The sequence below is a fragment of the Notechis scutatus genome, chromosome 1, assembly GCF_049901735.1.
Source record: "Notechis scutatus isolate UNSWTSFEM ecotype Mainland chromosome 1, rNotScu1.2, whole genome shotgun sequence".
NCBI lineage: Eukaryota > Metazoa > Chordata > Lepidosauria > Squamata > Elapidae > Notechis > Notechis scutatus.
Genome location: NC_142009.1, coordinates 87,969,606 through 87,985,674, shown reverse-complemented (window position 1 = coordinate 87,985,674; position 16,069 = coordinate 87,969,606). Strand labels below are relative to the sequence as shown.

General features: G+C 36.5%; 1 protein-coding gene across 3 annotated transcripts in view; it reads left to right on the top strand.

The window, feature by feature from the left end:
- Window positions 1-11,509: 11,509 nt before the first annotated feature.
- The window catches only part of GRM1 (glutamate metabotropic receptor 1), a 208,317-nt gene continuing 203,757 nt past the window's right edge, over window positions 11,510-16,069 (top strand). For 2 of the 3 annotated variants that reach the window (XM_087970377.1, XM_087970385.1), the window contains exons 1-2: window positions 11,680-11,982; window positions 13,211-14,093. In XM_087970377.1, coding sequence (XP_087826503.1) covers window positions 13,319-14,093 — 775 coding nt within the window. In that variant the 5' untranslated portion in view covers window positions 11,680-11,982; window positions 13,211-13,318. Of the gene's footprint in view, window positions 11,576-11,679; window positions 11,983-13,210; window positions 14,094-16,069 lie in introns of those variants that run through there. The other variant, XM_087970380.1, reaches the window with a different exon arrangement.

The following is a 16,069-nucleotide window of genomic DNA, read 5'->3' as shown; positions in this document are numbered from 1 at the left end:
ATTGGCAAAATAGCACCCAAATGGCAACAAAGGACAGGCCAGATGCTAGCAGCTCCTGTTTGGCAAAGTGCCCAGAAAATACCTGGCATTAGAAATTGTAGTCTTTCATTCAAGCTTCCTGGGAATCTTCCAGTAAAAATTATGAAACATGAAGCCATTTTCTGCAATGGTTGGGGCATTTTTTCTGATGGTTTTGCACAGTCAGCATAGCCCAGAAAGAGTATCTCCATCAAATATTTACAAACTACTCTGTATCTCTCAGGCCTAACTTATTTAATATTTCACTTTTCTATCTTAGACAATATTTTAGAATCTCCAAAGACCACAACAGAAACAAAATCTATAATACAATGTTGTGCAAATCAGTTTATCTTCTATAATTTTAAAATTAAAGGGAATTAAAAAGGGAGTTTTTGGACTCTTGATTGCAAAACATATAAAATAAAATCTAAACTCATACAAAAATAACTGCAAAGAAAGTATGAGTGTGCAAAAGATAAACATATTGCACTGTAGCAGATGTTTACTGAGTAAATTTATGAAAAGCTTATTCCCATCTTCATGTTTAGAATGGAGATGAATCCTACAACTTTACACTATATAATGGAAAACTTTATAGATATGAATACTTTATAGCCAAAAACAGCCTATGCAAGTATGACATTTTGCTGGGTTCTAGATAGCTTTTTTTTAATAGTTGGTTGGAGGTTTGAAAAATTCATTTAAAATAAAAAATTAATTCAGCCAAATACTGGATTCACATGTTGTGCATAATTCTAAGTCTGAATTTGCATATTACAGCACAAAGACTAGATTCAAAGGTCGGCTATAGGGTTAGGATTAGCATTGTGGTTGAATGGAATTGAAGGGTCATGTTAATTTTAAAGAATAAAAGACAGTTTTCTGTGGTAGTTAAGGTGCTGGCCTAGAAACCAGGAGACTGTAAATTCTAGTCCCACCTTAGGCATGGAGACTGACTGTGTATTGGGCCAATCACTCTCAATCCAACCCAAAATAGGATGAGGATGAAGTATTATGTTTGTGCACCCCTTGAGTTACTTGAATATTTGTTACCCAAGAAAGGAAGCATATGATGATGGGTGTGTAAGGAAATGAACAGTGACTCCTCTGACCTATTGGGAAGACTTATATTTTTACACTTTTAAACCCAGAAATAATTATATGGTAAAATTCTTACATGAAAGTAAGAATACAGTATTCAAAATCAGAGTCAGAATTAATCCCATTTTTCATATCTATTTATTTATTTATTTTTATTTGTCAATTGCTTACAAGATAATAGGTATAAGTAAAACATAGTTATGAATACATGGATACATATAAGAAAAATAAAAATAATAATAAAAGAAACAATAGGACAGGGACGGTAGGCACGTTGGTGCGCTTATGCACGCCCCCTACAGACCTCTTAGGAAAGGGGTGAGGTCATTAGTAGACAGTCTAAGGTTAAAGTTTTTGGGGTTTGGGGGAAAAAAACACAGAGTCAGGTAGAGTATTCCAGACATTGACCACTCTGTTGCTGAAGTCGTATTTCCTGCAATCAAGTTTGGTGCGATTAACCATGAGTTTGTATCTATTGTTTGCTCTAGTGTTGTTATGGTTGAAGCTGAAGTATTCATTGACAGGCAGGACATTGCAATGAATGATTTTATATACTATACTTAGATTGGACCAAAGGCGGCATAGTTGTAGGTTTTCTAGGTCTAGAATTTCGAGTCTGGTGGCATAAGGTATTCTACAACGAGTAGAGGAGTGGAGAACTCTTCTTGTGAAATATTTCTGGACTTTCTCAACTGTGTTTATATTAGATACATAGTGTGGGTTCCAGACTGATGAGCTGTATTCGAGTATTGGTCTAGCAAATGTTTTGTATGCTCTAGTTATTAGTGTAATATTACCAAAGAAAAAGCTACGTAAGATTAGGTTAACAACTCTTAACACCTTTTTGGCTATGTAGTTACAGTGGGCTCTAGCACTTCAATTTGAGATGAGTATTCCAAGATCCTTGCCAGAGTTTGGATCATCAACAAGGTCTTGACTATTCAGCCTGTATTTTATTTTCTGATTTTTTTTGCCAATATGTAGGACAGAGCATTTATTTGTTGAGATTTGAAGTTGCCATTTGTTTGACCATTCTGATACATAGTCAAGGTCTTTTTGAAGGGTAGCAGTATTGTCTGTGGTATTGAATAGCTTTACATCATCAGCGAAGAGAATGCAGTTGCTCTTGATATGATGACAGAGGTCAATTATGTAGAGTATGAAGAGAGTTGGTCCTAGAACACTGCCTTGGGGGACACCACTATTGACAGGTACAGAATTTGATAGGACGCTCCCAATGTTGACCTATTACTATATATTACTATATTATATATTATTATTATTATTATTATTATTATTATTATTATTATTATTATTATTATTATTATTATTATTATTATTATTATTATTATTTCTATTACCATATCTGTTCGAGGTCCTATTTTGTTTCATCTATTACACTGAGATTTTAAAAAACTGGCATATTTGATAGTTAACTTTTCACAATTGGAAACAAATGCTAAACCTTATTAATGAAAAGATGGATACAAATAGAATCAATCAATCAAATAAAGCTGCGAATGAGAAGCATAATTTAAAAGAAAAACAGATACTGGTGGTTAGTTTAATATCAAGGTCTAATTATCATTTTATCTGTTAGAAAAGGTACTCCCAGAGCTATAATGAAATGAGGGCTTAAATTAGAGCCAATATATTAACAGACATTTCTGAGGAATATGCATTTGTATCCGGGGCTGTTCACATAGCTCACTACCACTTTCATCTTGGAATTCAGCCATGCAATCACATCTTTTTTCAAGGCAACACGTTAAAATGCCCTGGTATACAGAGGGAGACAGAGAAATAAGATTAACACATAATGAAGCAACAGTGGCAGAAATATTAGGTAAAAGAGCTGAAAACAAAGCACCACAATGTAAACTAAGAAGTTAAATTGTAGCAATTAATATGTTTTTTTAAAAATGTAATAACATAAATATCAAAGAATTCAAAAGCCTACGCAAAACTTTAATGCAACTGAGAAATAATAGAACAGGCCTCAGGCAAATCTCCCTGGGAGAGTTTTCTAGAGCTGTAAAGCTGTAGAGTAGCCACCTCCTATGGTTCAGCATTCGTTAGTCAAGGCACAGGCAACCCCCAGCCCCAGAATGAGATCAGGGCTCTTCAGTGAAGAAATGTGCCTATAGGTGTTGTGAAGGACTTTTTTGTTTAATAATAAAGAACCTACTGCATGAATAGCACATTGGTTTGGATACAGAATGGATTGAGAACAAGAGAAGATGATATCTCTCTGACATATAGGTATATAGGTAAAGGTAAAAGTTCCCCTTACACATACGTGCTAGTAATTTCTAGCTCTAGTGGGCGGTGATCATTTCCATTACAAAGCCAAAGAGCCAGCGCTGTCTGAAGATGTCTGTGGTCATGTGGCCGGCATGACTAAATGCCGAAGGCGCATGGAACGCTGTTACCTTCCCACCAAAGTGGTCCCTATTTTTCTATTTGCATTTTTACATGCTTTCGAACTGCTAGGTTGGCAGAAGTTGGGACAAGTAATGAGAGCTCACTCCGTTATGCGGTGCTAAGGATTCGAACTGCTGAACTGCTGACCTTTCTGATTGACAAGCCACATTGACAGCGTCTTCACCGCTGAGCCACCACATCCCATGACATATTGGCTACAGTAGTCCTAATTATTTATCATCTTATCTTACCTTATCTTATGCCATCCCATCCCATCCCATCTCTTGTTTTGTTTTGTTTTTTCTATGGCTTCCCATCTCAATCAAATTACTCTGGACAGCTTACAGCTCTAAAATAATAAAACACTTAAAAACACTGAAAACAATCCAAAACTAAATATATACCACAGCCAAAATTATTAACCAATTTAGGTGTATCATTGTCACCTCTTCAATTTGTATGTTTGTCCATCTCATCTAAAAAGCTCAAAACAGCTCAGAAATTCCAAGTTAAAAAAAAAAACAATATGCAAACATATAGAAAACATCCACAATCAGTTTAAAACAAAAACATCATGGTCAGCAGCAGAATCCATTCTTACACTCAACACAAGCATTGTAAAAGCTCCCCACTATTGCTAGACGACACCCCCCCCCCCCGGCACAACAGCAAGTGCAGCCAAAATTACGTACAGGTAGTTCTCGACTTACGACCACAATAGAGCCCAACATTTCTGTTGCTAAGTGAAATGTTTGGTAAGTGAATTTTGCCCCATTTTACGACCTTTCTTGCCTCAGTTGTTAAGTGAATCACTGCAGTTGATCAGTTGTCAAGTGAATCTGTCTTTCCCATTGATTTTGCTTGTCAGAAGGTCACAAAAGGAGATCACATGACCTTGAGACACCGCAACGGTCATAAGTATGAAGCAATTTGCGAAGCACCTGAATTTTGATCACATGATCAAAAATGGGATGCTGGAAAGATCGTGTGAAAATCTGTCATAAGTCACTTTTTTACAGTGTCGTCGTAACGTTGAACAGTCACTAAATGAACTGTTGTACGTCGAGGACCACCTGTATTAATTCCTCTCAATAGTCTATGTTAGGGATAACATTGTTTACCCTAACTGTTTTGGGTAAAAATAATAAATATGGTATCATGGTTTGTTAGTTAAAGTGTGTGTAACTTTAACTGCAAGAATGTAATTAAGGGTGTGGTTGTAAAAGCACTATATAAGAAGCGAGGCAATAGCAGCTCGCTCTCTCTGGCTTACTGATCCCTAATTACTGGAAGGATTGATGACTGCGTTCTTGCTGGAACGGGAGAGAAAAAGGAGTGTTGATTTTTCTCAACGGAGAGAAGATAAAGATTGGACTGATTTATTGTAAGTGAACTGACATTGGCTATTCAACACGGACTTTGCAAATAGAGTATCCCCGACAAGACTTGACTGAAATTGATATATGACTAATGGACTGTTTATATTTGACTATGCTATAATTCTTAAATGGAATAAACTATATTTTAGATAGCACAAGCGTATCTGTATTTTTTACTGCGTGTTAACTAGAAAACTTATCTCACACATTTACCTGTCTTTCTATCTGACTTCGCTGCACGTTCTGTTTAGTTTGTTTTCCTTAACACCTGTTGGGGAATCCAGGCTTAACAGTCTAGGTCTTTTGCCAAATTTCCTACTCCGTCAAGTTTTCAGACTATCAGAATTTAAAAGTCAGGAGCCTGGGTGATTTCTTAACTTAGAAATATTGCCAGGATATATAAAACAAAGCTCAAATGGTAAACCAGTTTATAGCAATAGCACTTAGACTTATATACCGCTTTATAGTGCTTTACAGCCCTCTCTAAGTGGTTTACAGAGTCAGCACATTGCTCCCAATAATTTGGGCCCTCATTTTACCCTCCTCGGAAGGATGGAAGGCTGAGTCAACCTTGAGCCTGGTGGGATTCGATCTGCCAAATTGCAGTAGGAGTAGCTTGCAGTACTGCACTCTAACCACTGTGCTTCCGAGGCTCCTTATAATATATTCAGGGGCAACGCTAGGGTGGAAGTTCACTCTACTTTTAACCTTTTTTTTTTTTTTTGCTCTTAAGAATAGTATTTTTTTCCTTTCTCCCAAAAGCATTTCTGCTTGCCTTTTTATCTAGTTTTGTTCTGCCTCTGGAATGCTTGAAATATATGCATGCATATGAAAACATATATACACATATATGCACCAGATCACATGCATATAACACGAAGTATGGATTAGGTGGGGAAGTTTGACTCCGTAGAAAGTGTTGAAAATTTGCAGTGAGTCAAACGGTTGTAACCATGCATTATTATATTTCATGCATGCCTGAACCCAGATGAAAACTTGTTCTTTACTGATTTTCTGAAAAAGTCTGAAGGCTTTACTTACATTAAGAAAGATATATGGATTTCATTATGTGAATGTAATCGCTCTGCAAGTGATACATAAAATTGCTTGAAAAAACATTAGTAATCTTGTGTTGATTTAAAATGCATGCCTATCAAAAACTAAGAGATCATGCTTATATTTTATTCTTTTCATCTCAGAAAAGTGTTCATGTGTGTGCATACATCTTTCCAGCTTATACTAGAAGATCAGAAATGCTCAACATATACAAACATTTGTGTAATATTATGCTGTGTATTCATGCTTCTTAACAGCTTTAGGGTGTTAGGACTTCTGAAGTGGCAGTTCTTTTAAGCAATCTTATTCATTTTGTTGCACTTTGTCAATAAAGTACAGAAAAATTATATATGGCTCTTCCTCAAATTCCACAGATTACATGAAAAATTATTGAAGATGTTTGTGGGAATGACTAAAGAAATCTCAAAGAAGAATATGATATATGACTTATGTGTACATATGTAAAGTAATGTGGATAAATAAGTATTGTATCTTAACAGTAGTATAGTAAGTAAGGAACTAGTAAATTAGCTACAGATATATCTATGGTAAATGAATCTAACTGTTACTAAAGGTCACATACACTGCTATGATATCGCTGTAAAATGTGAGAACTCATTTCTCTTTTTTTAAACTTTCAAAACTTTGAATAAATAAATTTACTTTTTAAAAAAGAAAAAATTATTGACTAGCAGGGGAATGGTGGAATAACTTGTTTTAATACAGATAATATTTACAAATGAATAACAATAGTTTAGATAAAAGCACTTGGGATGTAAAATCTTTAAATTCTTAAAATAATGCTTTAAAATAATAAATTAATAATTAATAAAATAAAAATAAATACAAATAAATAAATTCTCAAAATAATTATTATCCATTTGCTAACATTTCCTTTCCAGGGAAGGTGCTGAAAAGGCTGATGGCCACACAGTTGCATTACGATCCTGGGGGGAAAAGAAAGATTGATTTGGACTCATTCTAGTCAAAACAAATGTGATTGTGGGGTCTTTACAGGGCAAGAAGTTGGAATGCAAGTGGATTTGCCTTGGTTATGATAGCAATAGCACTTAGACTTATATATCATTTCACAGTGCTTTTACAGCCCTCTCTAAGTGGTTTACAGAGCCAGCCTATTGCCTCCAACAATCTGGCTCCTCATTTTACCTATCTCAGAAGGATGGAAGGCTGAGTCAACCTTGAGCCTGATGAGATTTGAACTGCCAAATTGCAGGCAGCCAGCAGTCAGCAGAAGTAGCCTGCAGTACTGCATTCTAATCACTGCATCACCATGGCTCTTTGATGTTCCTGACCATGCTATTTTTTTGGACTGACTCTGGATTGAGCTATGGGAACTGTAATATAGTGATTTCCTACCTACAAAGCTGCTTTTTGAGGATAGCAATGAGGTTATCATTCGACAGATGTATGTATGTATGTATGTATGTATGTATGTATATGATGGATGTGAAATGTTTTATTTATTTATATTTATTTATGGAGCTTACATCCTACTGCAATCAACTGGGAGGTATATGACTCCTCACATTTGTAATTTGGCAGTTAAATTATGGCATTCCACAAGGTTCCTTTTTGCCCCATATCTCTCAGACAGCCTGAGACTTTATGACTGTGGGAACAGTGATCAAGGAATTTGGAATAAAGTTTGATCAAGGTGATGATGATCTTCAATTATATTTCTCTGTGTCATGGAACCAGAAGAACTTATGCAGGTCCTGGATAAGTGTCTGGATGTGGTGGTATACTGAAAAAGGGTCAGTAATAATTATAGATAATGTAATAATCTTTTCATAATAGTTTATTACCAACTTGATAAAATATAAGCTGTGGACAGGCAGTTAGTTCTCTTATCCAGAATTTAGGGAAATTACCTGGTTTGGATGAGGTAGTGCTTATCAACAAGTACTCCAAAGTGTTCCAAAGATGTTCCAAAGCATTGATTGGTATTATTATTTATTTATTAAAATAGAATAGAATAATAGAAGTGGAAGGGACCTTAGAGTTTCCTTGCTCAGGCAGGAAACTCTACACCATTTCAGACAAGTGGTTATCCAATCTCTTCTTAAAAACTTCCAGTGTTGGAGCATTCACAACTTCTGGAGGCAAGTTGTTCCACCAATTAATTGTTTTAGCTGTCAGGAAATTTCTCCTTAGTTGTAAGTTGCTTCTCTCCGTGATTAGTTTCCACCCATTGCTTCTTGCCCTGATCTCAGGTGCTTTGGAGAATAGCTGGGCTCCCTCTTTTTTGTGGCAGCTGCTGAGATATTGGAATGCTGCCATCATGTCACCCCTAGTCCTTCTTTTCATCAGGTTAGACATACCCAGTTCCAGCAACCGTTCTTTATACGTTTTAATCTTCAGTCCCCTAAGCACCTTAGTTGTTCTTCTCTGCATTCTTTCTAGAGTTTTTGTCAGCTTTTACTTATTGTAAGGAAGCCCGGAACTTTCAGATTCAGTATTACTTAGTTGTGCCAATTACTATCCAAATAAAAAGGAATCTTTGAGAAGATAAATGGGAGATAAATGGGATAAATGGGAGATAAATGAGATAAATGGGAGATTCAGGATACTGTCAGCATTCCAGCAACCCTCCATTCCACCCAATAACTTAGAGACAGACATCTTCTCAAAGGTTCCTTTTTATTTGGATAGTAACTGGCACAACTAGGGAATCTCGAATCTGAAAGTTCCAGGCTTCCTTACAATAAGTAAAAACTACAAATCCATCCCCTGCATCCATCCTCACATCACATGGCCTAATCACCATCCGCCCCAGGTTAAGACTTCCTCTCACTTATGTGCAAAACAACATGACCTTGAATCAGAAAAAAGAATGTTATTTTGTCTACCCAGATATACTCCAAGAAATTCTCCCCTCCCACTTTCCCAGGCTCAAATGTGGCAGCATGGGAGCCTCTGATCTCAACATGGCTTCCAAAGCTGACAATTTTATTGGCACAGAGATAGTTTTTCAGCCTTTTTCTAGAACTTATAGAACCACATCAGTTATGGTAATTCCTGGATAAAATAAGTGATCCCCTAAAATTCATGCATTTGAAAACTTCAGGTTCAGATTATTGCAAACTGCTATATAGACTGGAAGATGGAGGTAGTGCAACTTCTTCAGTTAGATTGCTGAAAGAGGAAACCTACCACAAACAGATTATGCCAAATGCTTACACTACTTATAGAAAAACCTCAAAAGTCTTAGAATCTTAAATATATGGTGAAGCATCAGCTCCATTACATACTTGATTAACTGAAAATCTGGTACAAAAGCCCTCTAGAGGGTGCCATATCTGCTAGCAATGAATTTTGTGTGACCCAAAAGAAAGGTATTCTTAGTTTGAGTGCACAGATCCCTGTGCTGTGTTACTATGTAGCTCTCTATCCATCCAATTCTTGAAGGAATGATGCAACCTGTTTCCATTTTGATGGTACAGGAAGTCCTTGTTTAGAGACTACAATTGTGACTGGGAACTTGATTTGTGAGCAAAAAGGTTTTGCTAAATGAAAGTGAGAATATGATTATGATCCTACTTCAGCTTTCCTTTACTTTATAGACTCGTGAAGGTTGTAAATGTGAGAATTGGTCATAACATTACTTTTCCATCAGTTGTAACTGCAAAGGTTATTAAATCAAAATTACCTGTATTACTTACTATTTTATATACACACATATAGAGGGCAATGTTTTATTTATTGATGGAGCTTATATCCTACTCCAATCAATTGGGTGGTATGAGACTCCTCGGATTTGTAATTTGGCTTTTAAAAAATCCAGATGGGTTAATAATCAAGATTAAAAACACATTGTAGAAACAACTGTATAAAATTGAGAATTTTCAAGACAAACATTTCATTGAATTATTAACTGTTTTCTTTGTAATTCTTTTAACTGGGGATTTTAAAAAAAGTAGTTCAATTGGATCCACACTCTGAGGTCGTTAAACAGTGAAATGAAGGATATAAATTTTATGAATGAATGAATGCATAATTAATTAAAATCAATGGCTAGATGCCATCTAACCCCTTGGTTAATCAATGACTGGTTTTGAAACAGTTTTCCTGACTAACTTCATGATCTAATGTGTTTTTAGATGGGTTTCACATCATATATGATTCCTCCCTTTTCTGCAGTAGAACTTGTGATGCTCATGTGTAGGCTGTTCCCTTGGTAGTGAACAGATTTTGGAACCAGTTACCCAGAGGGACATGTTAGGTGAACAGAGTGATTGAAATGAAGATGTAAAATAGACAGTTGGTAAGTCTTCCAAGCATCAAATGTTATGTGGGTATTTTAGCCAATCTGGCTCCTATTATTTAATATCAACAATGATGCTTATTTTAAACATGGTAGGTTCGGTTGTTTCAAGGTCTTCTATGAAATGCACATCTCCATGGGTGCCTTTTAGGCAAGGAAAGAACCAATTCTTTTTTTTTCTCAGCAAATACAGACACACATACATGTACACACTCACACACACAAACACACACAAACATACAAAGAGACATAAATACGTGCATTTTCTATTTATTTTAAATGAGGATTCTAATAGATGTATCCCTATTATAAGAAGGTAATTATAAGAAGATCACAAAGGTTAAAAGAAAACCCTGGGAGATAACCCACTGTAAATCAGTACAGAGCCACAGTTCTACACCTCATAAAATGTGTCTGCTTCTTTTGAAGTAGGACACCTTGACTGGGTCTGCTCTTTCCAGCAAGATGCCACTTTAACTTCAATTTCCTTATAATAAACTGAAAACACTAGGGTCCAAAACTGCTATAGTTATCAGCATAGCAAACTCTTCCAATGTATCTTTCAACTTGATGTTATTTTAACCAGACACACTCCCAACATACATGTACCAGACTGATTTTTAAAGAATCCACCTTCTACTTATTTGGATGCCATTTTCCTTCATTCAAATGTTTGAAAATTTCAACAGGGTCTCTCTCTCCCTCTCCCTCAGTCCCTCTCCCTCTCTCCCTCCTTCTCTCTCCCTTTCTCCCTCCCCCTCTCCTTTCCCACATCTCTCTTCCTCTGAGTAGTATTTACTTCCAGTATTAGAAAAACTAAATTTTCAATTGCAAATAAAACTACAAGAGTAAAAAGAAAAGCAGATCTGTATGTACACTTCTGAATCCAATTCTTCCCTCCCCTCTTTATTTTCCTCTTCATATACTGGTGCTTGCTTATTTGATAGGGAAGCAATGAACTGCTGGTACTTCAAAAGCCAAGCTCTTCCCCCGTTGAGACACACATATACAATATAGGAACTGATGATCAGAAAAGAGCTGGAGGAAAGTGGGGGAATCCGGGGAAGGGCGGTGGGAAGGATGGGCAACCTCTGTATACCCGAAAAGCCTTGGATGACCTGAGCTTCCTCCCCCCCCCCCGCCGCCCCCTCTTCTTGCTTCATGCGGTAAAACCACGTTGAAGAAAGAGGGCAGTCGCGTACAGCCCATCTCCTTCCATCTGCCTCTACCAGCTTCTGGCAAAGAGAATAATTGGCAATAAATGTTCTGACCAAGGAAGGAACGAATTGCGTCCTGGATTCGGGTGAAGGTAGGTCTGTCTTAAGTTTAATCAGAGCGAGCTTAAGATCGTAGGCAAAAGAGCCCAGCCCAAGACTTCATTATACATGCCGATGGATGACTGATAGGGTGGATTTCCCGACCAATTTGAGACCCCCGGCTGTATTCGGCGTGCGTTTGCGCAGGGAAAAATGGGACTTGATTCCCTTCCTCGGAGCATCTTTCTTCCACCTCTTTCATTCCCCCTCTCCTTCGTGGTGTTTTGGGCTTCCCGTCCTTCAGGGAGAAGAAAGAGGGAGGGGGTGTGAAGAGAGTACGGTGCAATTTGAAATCTGCCTTGCGATAGAAAAACCTACCGCCGCTGCTTAATTCTGTAGGCATTCAAAAAGCCATTCCGAGAAGAATGGGAAGCAGGAGCTGCTGCAACTGGAATTCTCTGTATGTATTTCATTCTGTTGTCAGGCATTGGCGGGAGGAAGGATGGTGCTAGTGAAAGAGGTGCGTGCGTGCGTGTGTTTGTCTGAGCGAATTTGATAGGTACAAAGATAAAAAAGCAGCGAAAGCAAGAAGTTTCGGGCACAAAATGCTTCGCATCGCCCTTGAATCTCTCCATTTCCAGGACCGGAGGAACTCCTTAGGATTGGGGTTTGCGGAAATCGCTGTCCAGGGTCCTGAAATCATAAGTAGCCTAGCCCATGCAACAGGAAGCCCAAACAGGCGAGCTCAGCGAAACATCTCTTTCCTATTAGCAATTATCTCGAACACCGGCCGATCGCCTTTTAAATCGCATTAAACTACTTAAACTCTAGCCGCCTGACTTGCCACCTCTCCTGCCCAAAGTCTGCATGAAAACCAAGAGGTGCCAGAAAAGCACATCAGGACTTTGTCTGCGGTTGCCTTAGAAACTAATATGTTTTTCCCACGGCTTGCATAGTTGTAGCTCATACAGAACTACAGATTTTCCTTTCAAAATTCCAAAGATTAATAATTTTGCCACAAAAGGCTGGTACCTTATTTGGTTGTTTAACAATTCGAGCTTGACCTTTAAATGACATTTTCTTTCTGCGTTGATTTCCCCTTTTTCTTTTTGGTGATGTTTGGAACGGGTGTAGCTTTCTGATCCTTGAGTAAACAACTTGTTTTTTTTTTAAATTACACAACCTATGGAAGTTTGATAACTTATAAGGTTTCCTCAGTCCTGTTCAAATATCAGCATACAGGTAAAAGCCACTTCACCTAGTACATAAAATATATTATCAATGATATACATGCAGATTGTCAAGTATGAATGAATTCAACTGGTCATGTAAATAACTGCCAATGAATAGATCACAATTAGAATATTATGTGAAATGAATTTTCTGTTAACTTCATCTATGATGGATAGATAGATAGATAAATAGATGATAGATAGATAGATAGATAGATAGATAGATAGATAGATAGATAGATAGATAGATAGATTATAGATAGATAGATAGATAGATAGATATTTTATGTTTTGGAAATTGTATTTAAGGACAATTTGCTATTGGCAGCCAATTGATTGTGGTGTCTACTAATCATCTAGGCAGGTGGAGAGGGATACTTATAAAGGAAATGACCTTTACAGTGTTTGGCTGTGCCATACTTTTAGCTGATGATTGTGTTCTGTTCTTTCTTCTAGTGTCAACAGGCTACAATTTACGCCTACAGTGACTTCTATTGCCCCTTTGAGCTTTTGCTTGGAGATTCTTAAGAAGTGAAAGAGTGAAGAAAGTCTGTGGTCTTCTTTATGCTTTTAACCATGTGTAGACAAGAAGATCCCATGAAATTGGTCACTTGGATCTGGATGGTCTCCTGCAATAAGATGATAGGGGTCCTGCTTGTCTTTTTTCCTGCTATCCTCTTGGAGATGGACTTTCTCCCCAAGAATACTGGGAGAAAGGTTTTGGTTTCAGCAGCTACCTCCCAAAGATCAGTAGCCAGAATGGATGGGGATGTCATTATAGGAGCCCTCTTTTCAGTCCATCACCAACCCCCAGCTGAGAAGGTGCCAGAAAGGAAGTGTGGTGAGATCCGAGAGCAATATGGCATCCAGAGAGTTGAGGCCATGTTTCACACTTTGGATAAGATAAACTCAGACCCATTTCTGCTGCCCAACATCACTCTTGGCAGTGAAATTCGAGATTCCTGCTGGCATTCTTCAGTAGCCTTGGAACAGAGTATTGAATTCATAAGGGATTCTTTGATCTCTATCCGAGATGAAAAAGATGCCCTGGGTCGTTGCCTGCCAGATCCTTTATATCACCACCAGATCAGGGCTAAAAAACCCATTGCTGGTGTCATTGGTCCAGGTTCCAGTTCTGTAGCCATCCAAGTGCAAAATCTGCTTCAACTTTTTGATATTCCTCAGATTGCTTATTCTGCAACCAGTATTGATCTGAGTGACAAAACTCTATACAAATATTTCTTGAGGGTGGTTCCATCTGACATTCTGCAAGCTAGAGCCATGCTTGACATCGTCAAACGTTACAACTGGACATATGTATCTGCTGTGCATACTGAAGGTGGGTAAGGCATTTGATTTAATTGCATTGAGCTTTTGTGTAGAATGCCCGTCCAAATCTTTATCCACCTTTTATTCTCAGGATAACCACTACAAATAATTTACATTTTAAGAAGCAATAGCTACAAAATACATACTTGATATTAAATACCTTCACTTGAATCATAGCTTATGTTAAATCATAATGCAGTTGGCTTGCTTTTGGGCTTAACAAGTTGTAAAAGCAAGGCATTGTGGCTTTTAAATCATGACTTATAGCTTAATGTGTATCAAGCACTTTACCTTATTAGGGAAACATTATCGAAACAAGCTATGATTCAACAGTATATGTGATCCACAACTGCTTGGATAGATTTGTACTTGAACTTCCAAGAATGAACTACATTAGATAAATATGGCATTTATAATAATGTTGTTTGTTCACTGCTTAGTTTGAGCCCAAAATAAATCACATGATATATAGACTATATACAAATCCTCTTTTTTTCTTTATGCTGTTGTAAACAACTGAGAGCTGCTAACCAAGAATATTGAAAACAAAAAGGTTTAAACCTTCCCCTTCCCACTTTTCCTTTGTAAAGCTGTTTCCCTTTATAAAGAAAGAAAGAAAGAAAGAAAGAAAGAAAGAAAGAAAGAAAGAAAGAAAGAAAGAAAGAAAGAAAGAAAGAAAGAAAGAATAAGCAATTCAAAAGGAATTTTTTCGGCTTGGGATACTTTCATATGAAGCAGAAAGTATTTGTAATTTTAGGTTTTGTTTGTTTGTTTGTTTTACAAAATAGTAATGAATTTTATCCTTAGATAATATATGGAACTAATTTGTATTTATCAAAGAGTAAGCACAAAAAATCTGGTGTAAATCGACAGCTACTGTTTCTTATTCTCCAAGTTCTTTATACTAAACTATGAACTCTAAAAATAAGTGGTGGTCCTAAGAAATACCTGTGTATCTTTGATTATTTATTTTACTTAAGATACCATTTCCCTTCAGAGAGCTTGAACAACCTCAAGTTTCATTTCCTATTAAATGGGTAAAAGATGTGGAATTCTTCAAAGTTAAAAGTGATACAAACAAATCATTAGTTTTAAAGCTCCCAATTCAAAACTGAGGTGTATAGATTTTCCATGAATATATTTCATTTATTTGTATGAATAAAAATACCTCCCAATGTCTATGTCAATTCCATTTTTTCCCAATGATGCTAAAGCTGTTTCAAAAAGTAAACAATGCATCTTGACTCCAGAAAATTTGTTTTCATTGGGCAATACAATGCTGTAAATATTAATGCCAAAAATACTATTATTCTGTATTATACTATTATACTTATTATATTATTATATTATTATACTATATTAATAGTACAATAGTACACTATTATGTTGCATGCTATTATATATAATTTACTACTATGGTATTTATGTAAAATAAATAGTATAATATACTACTATGGTATTTAGAAGAAAGTAATGTGGGGATAGATTCCCACAAAAGGTTTAATAAAGATGGTTTAATGATATATTCTAATTAGTGGTTGAACTTTATAGTGATTACTAGCAAGAAGATTCATAGAAGAAACTGATCAGAACTTAAAGGCATTTGTCTATAGGCGTGTCATGATAGAAAAGATAAAAAATAATGCAGTTTATTGTGATGTCTGGTGAAGATGATGATCTGTCTGGAAAATTTAGGATTGGTCTTGGGCAAATAATTTTGGATTTGCTTTTACATTCAGTTTCACAATGTTCTCAGTACAGTTTTTTTCCATAACTCTTTAATCAAATTCAGTCTGGATGAAATAAGTGACAAGTTTTGATTTCCTGTACCTTTTCCAATCTGACATTCTCTAGATATGTCGGGACTGTGTCTCCTAGAAGTCTCCACCAAAGACTTTCAATATTTTCAAGAGCAGAAAATCCTGATCACAAATCTCTCATATGTATTTCCATTTTTACCCTTAGAGTATAAGTGTTTACATAACA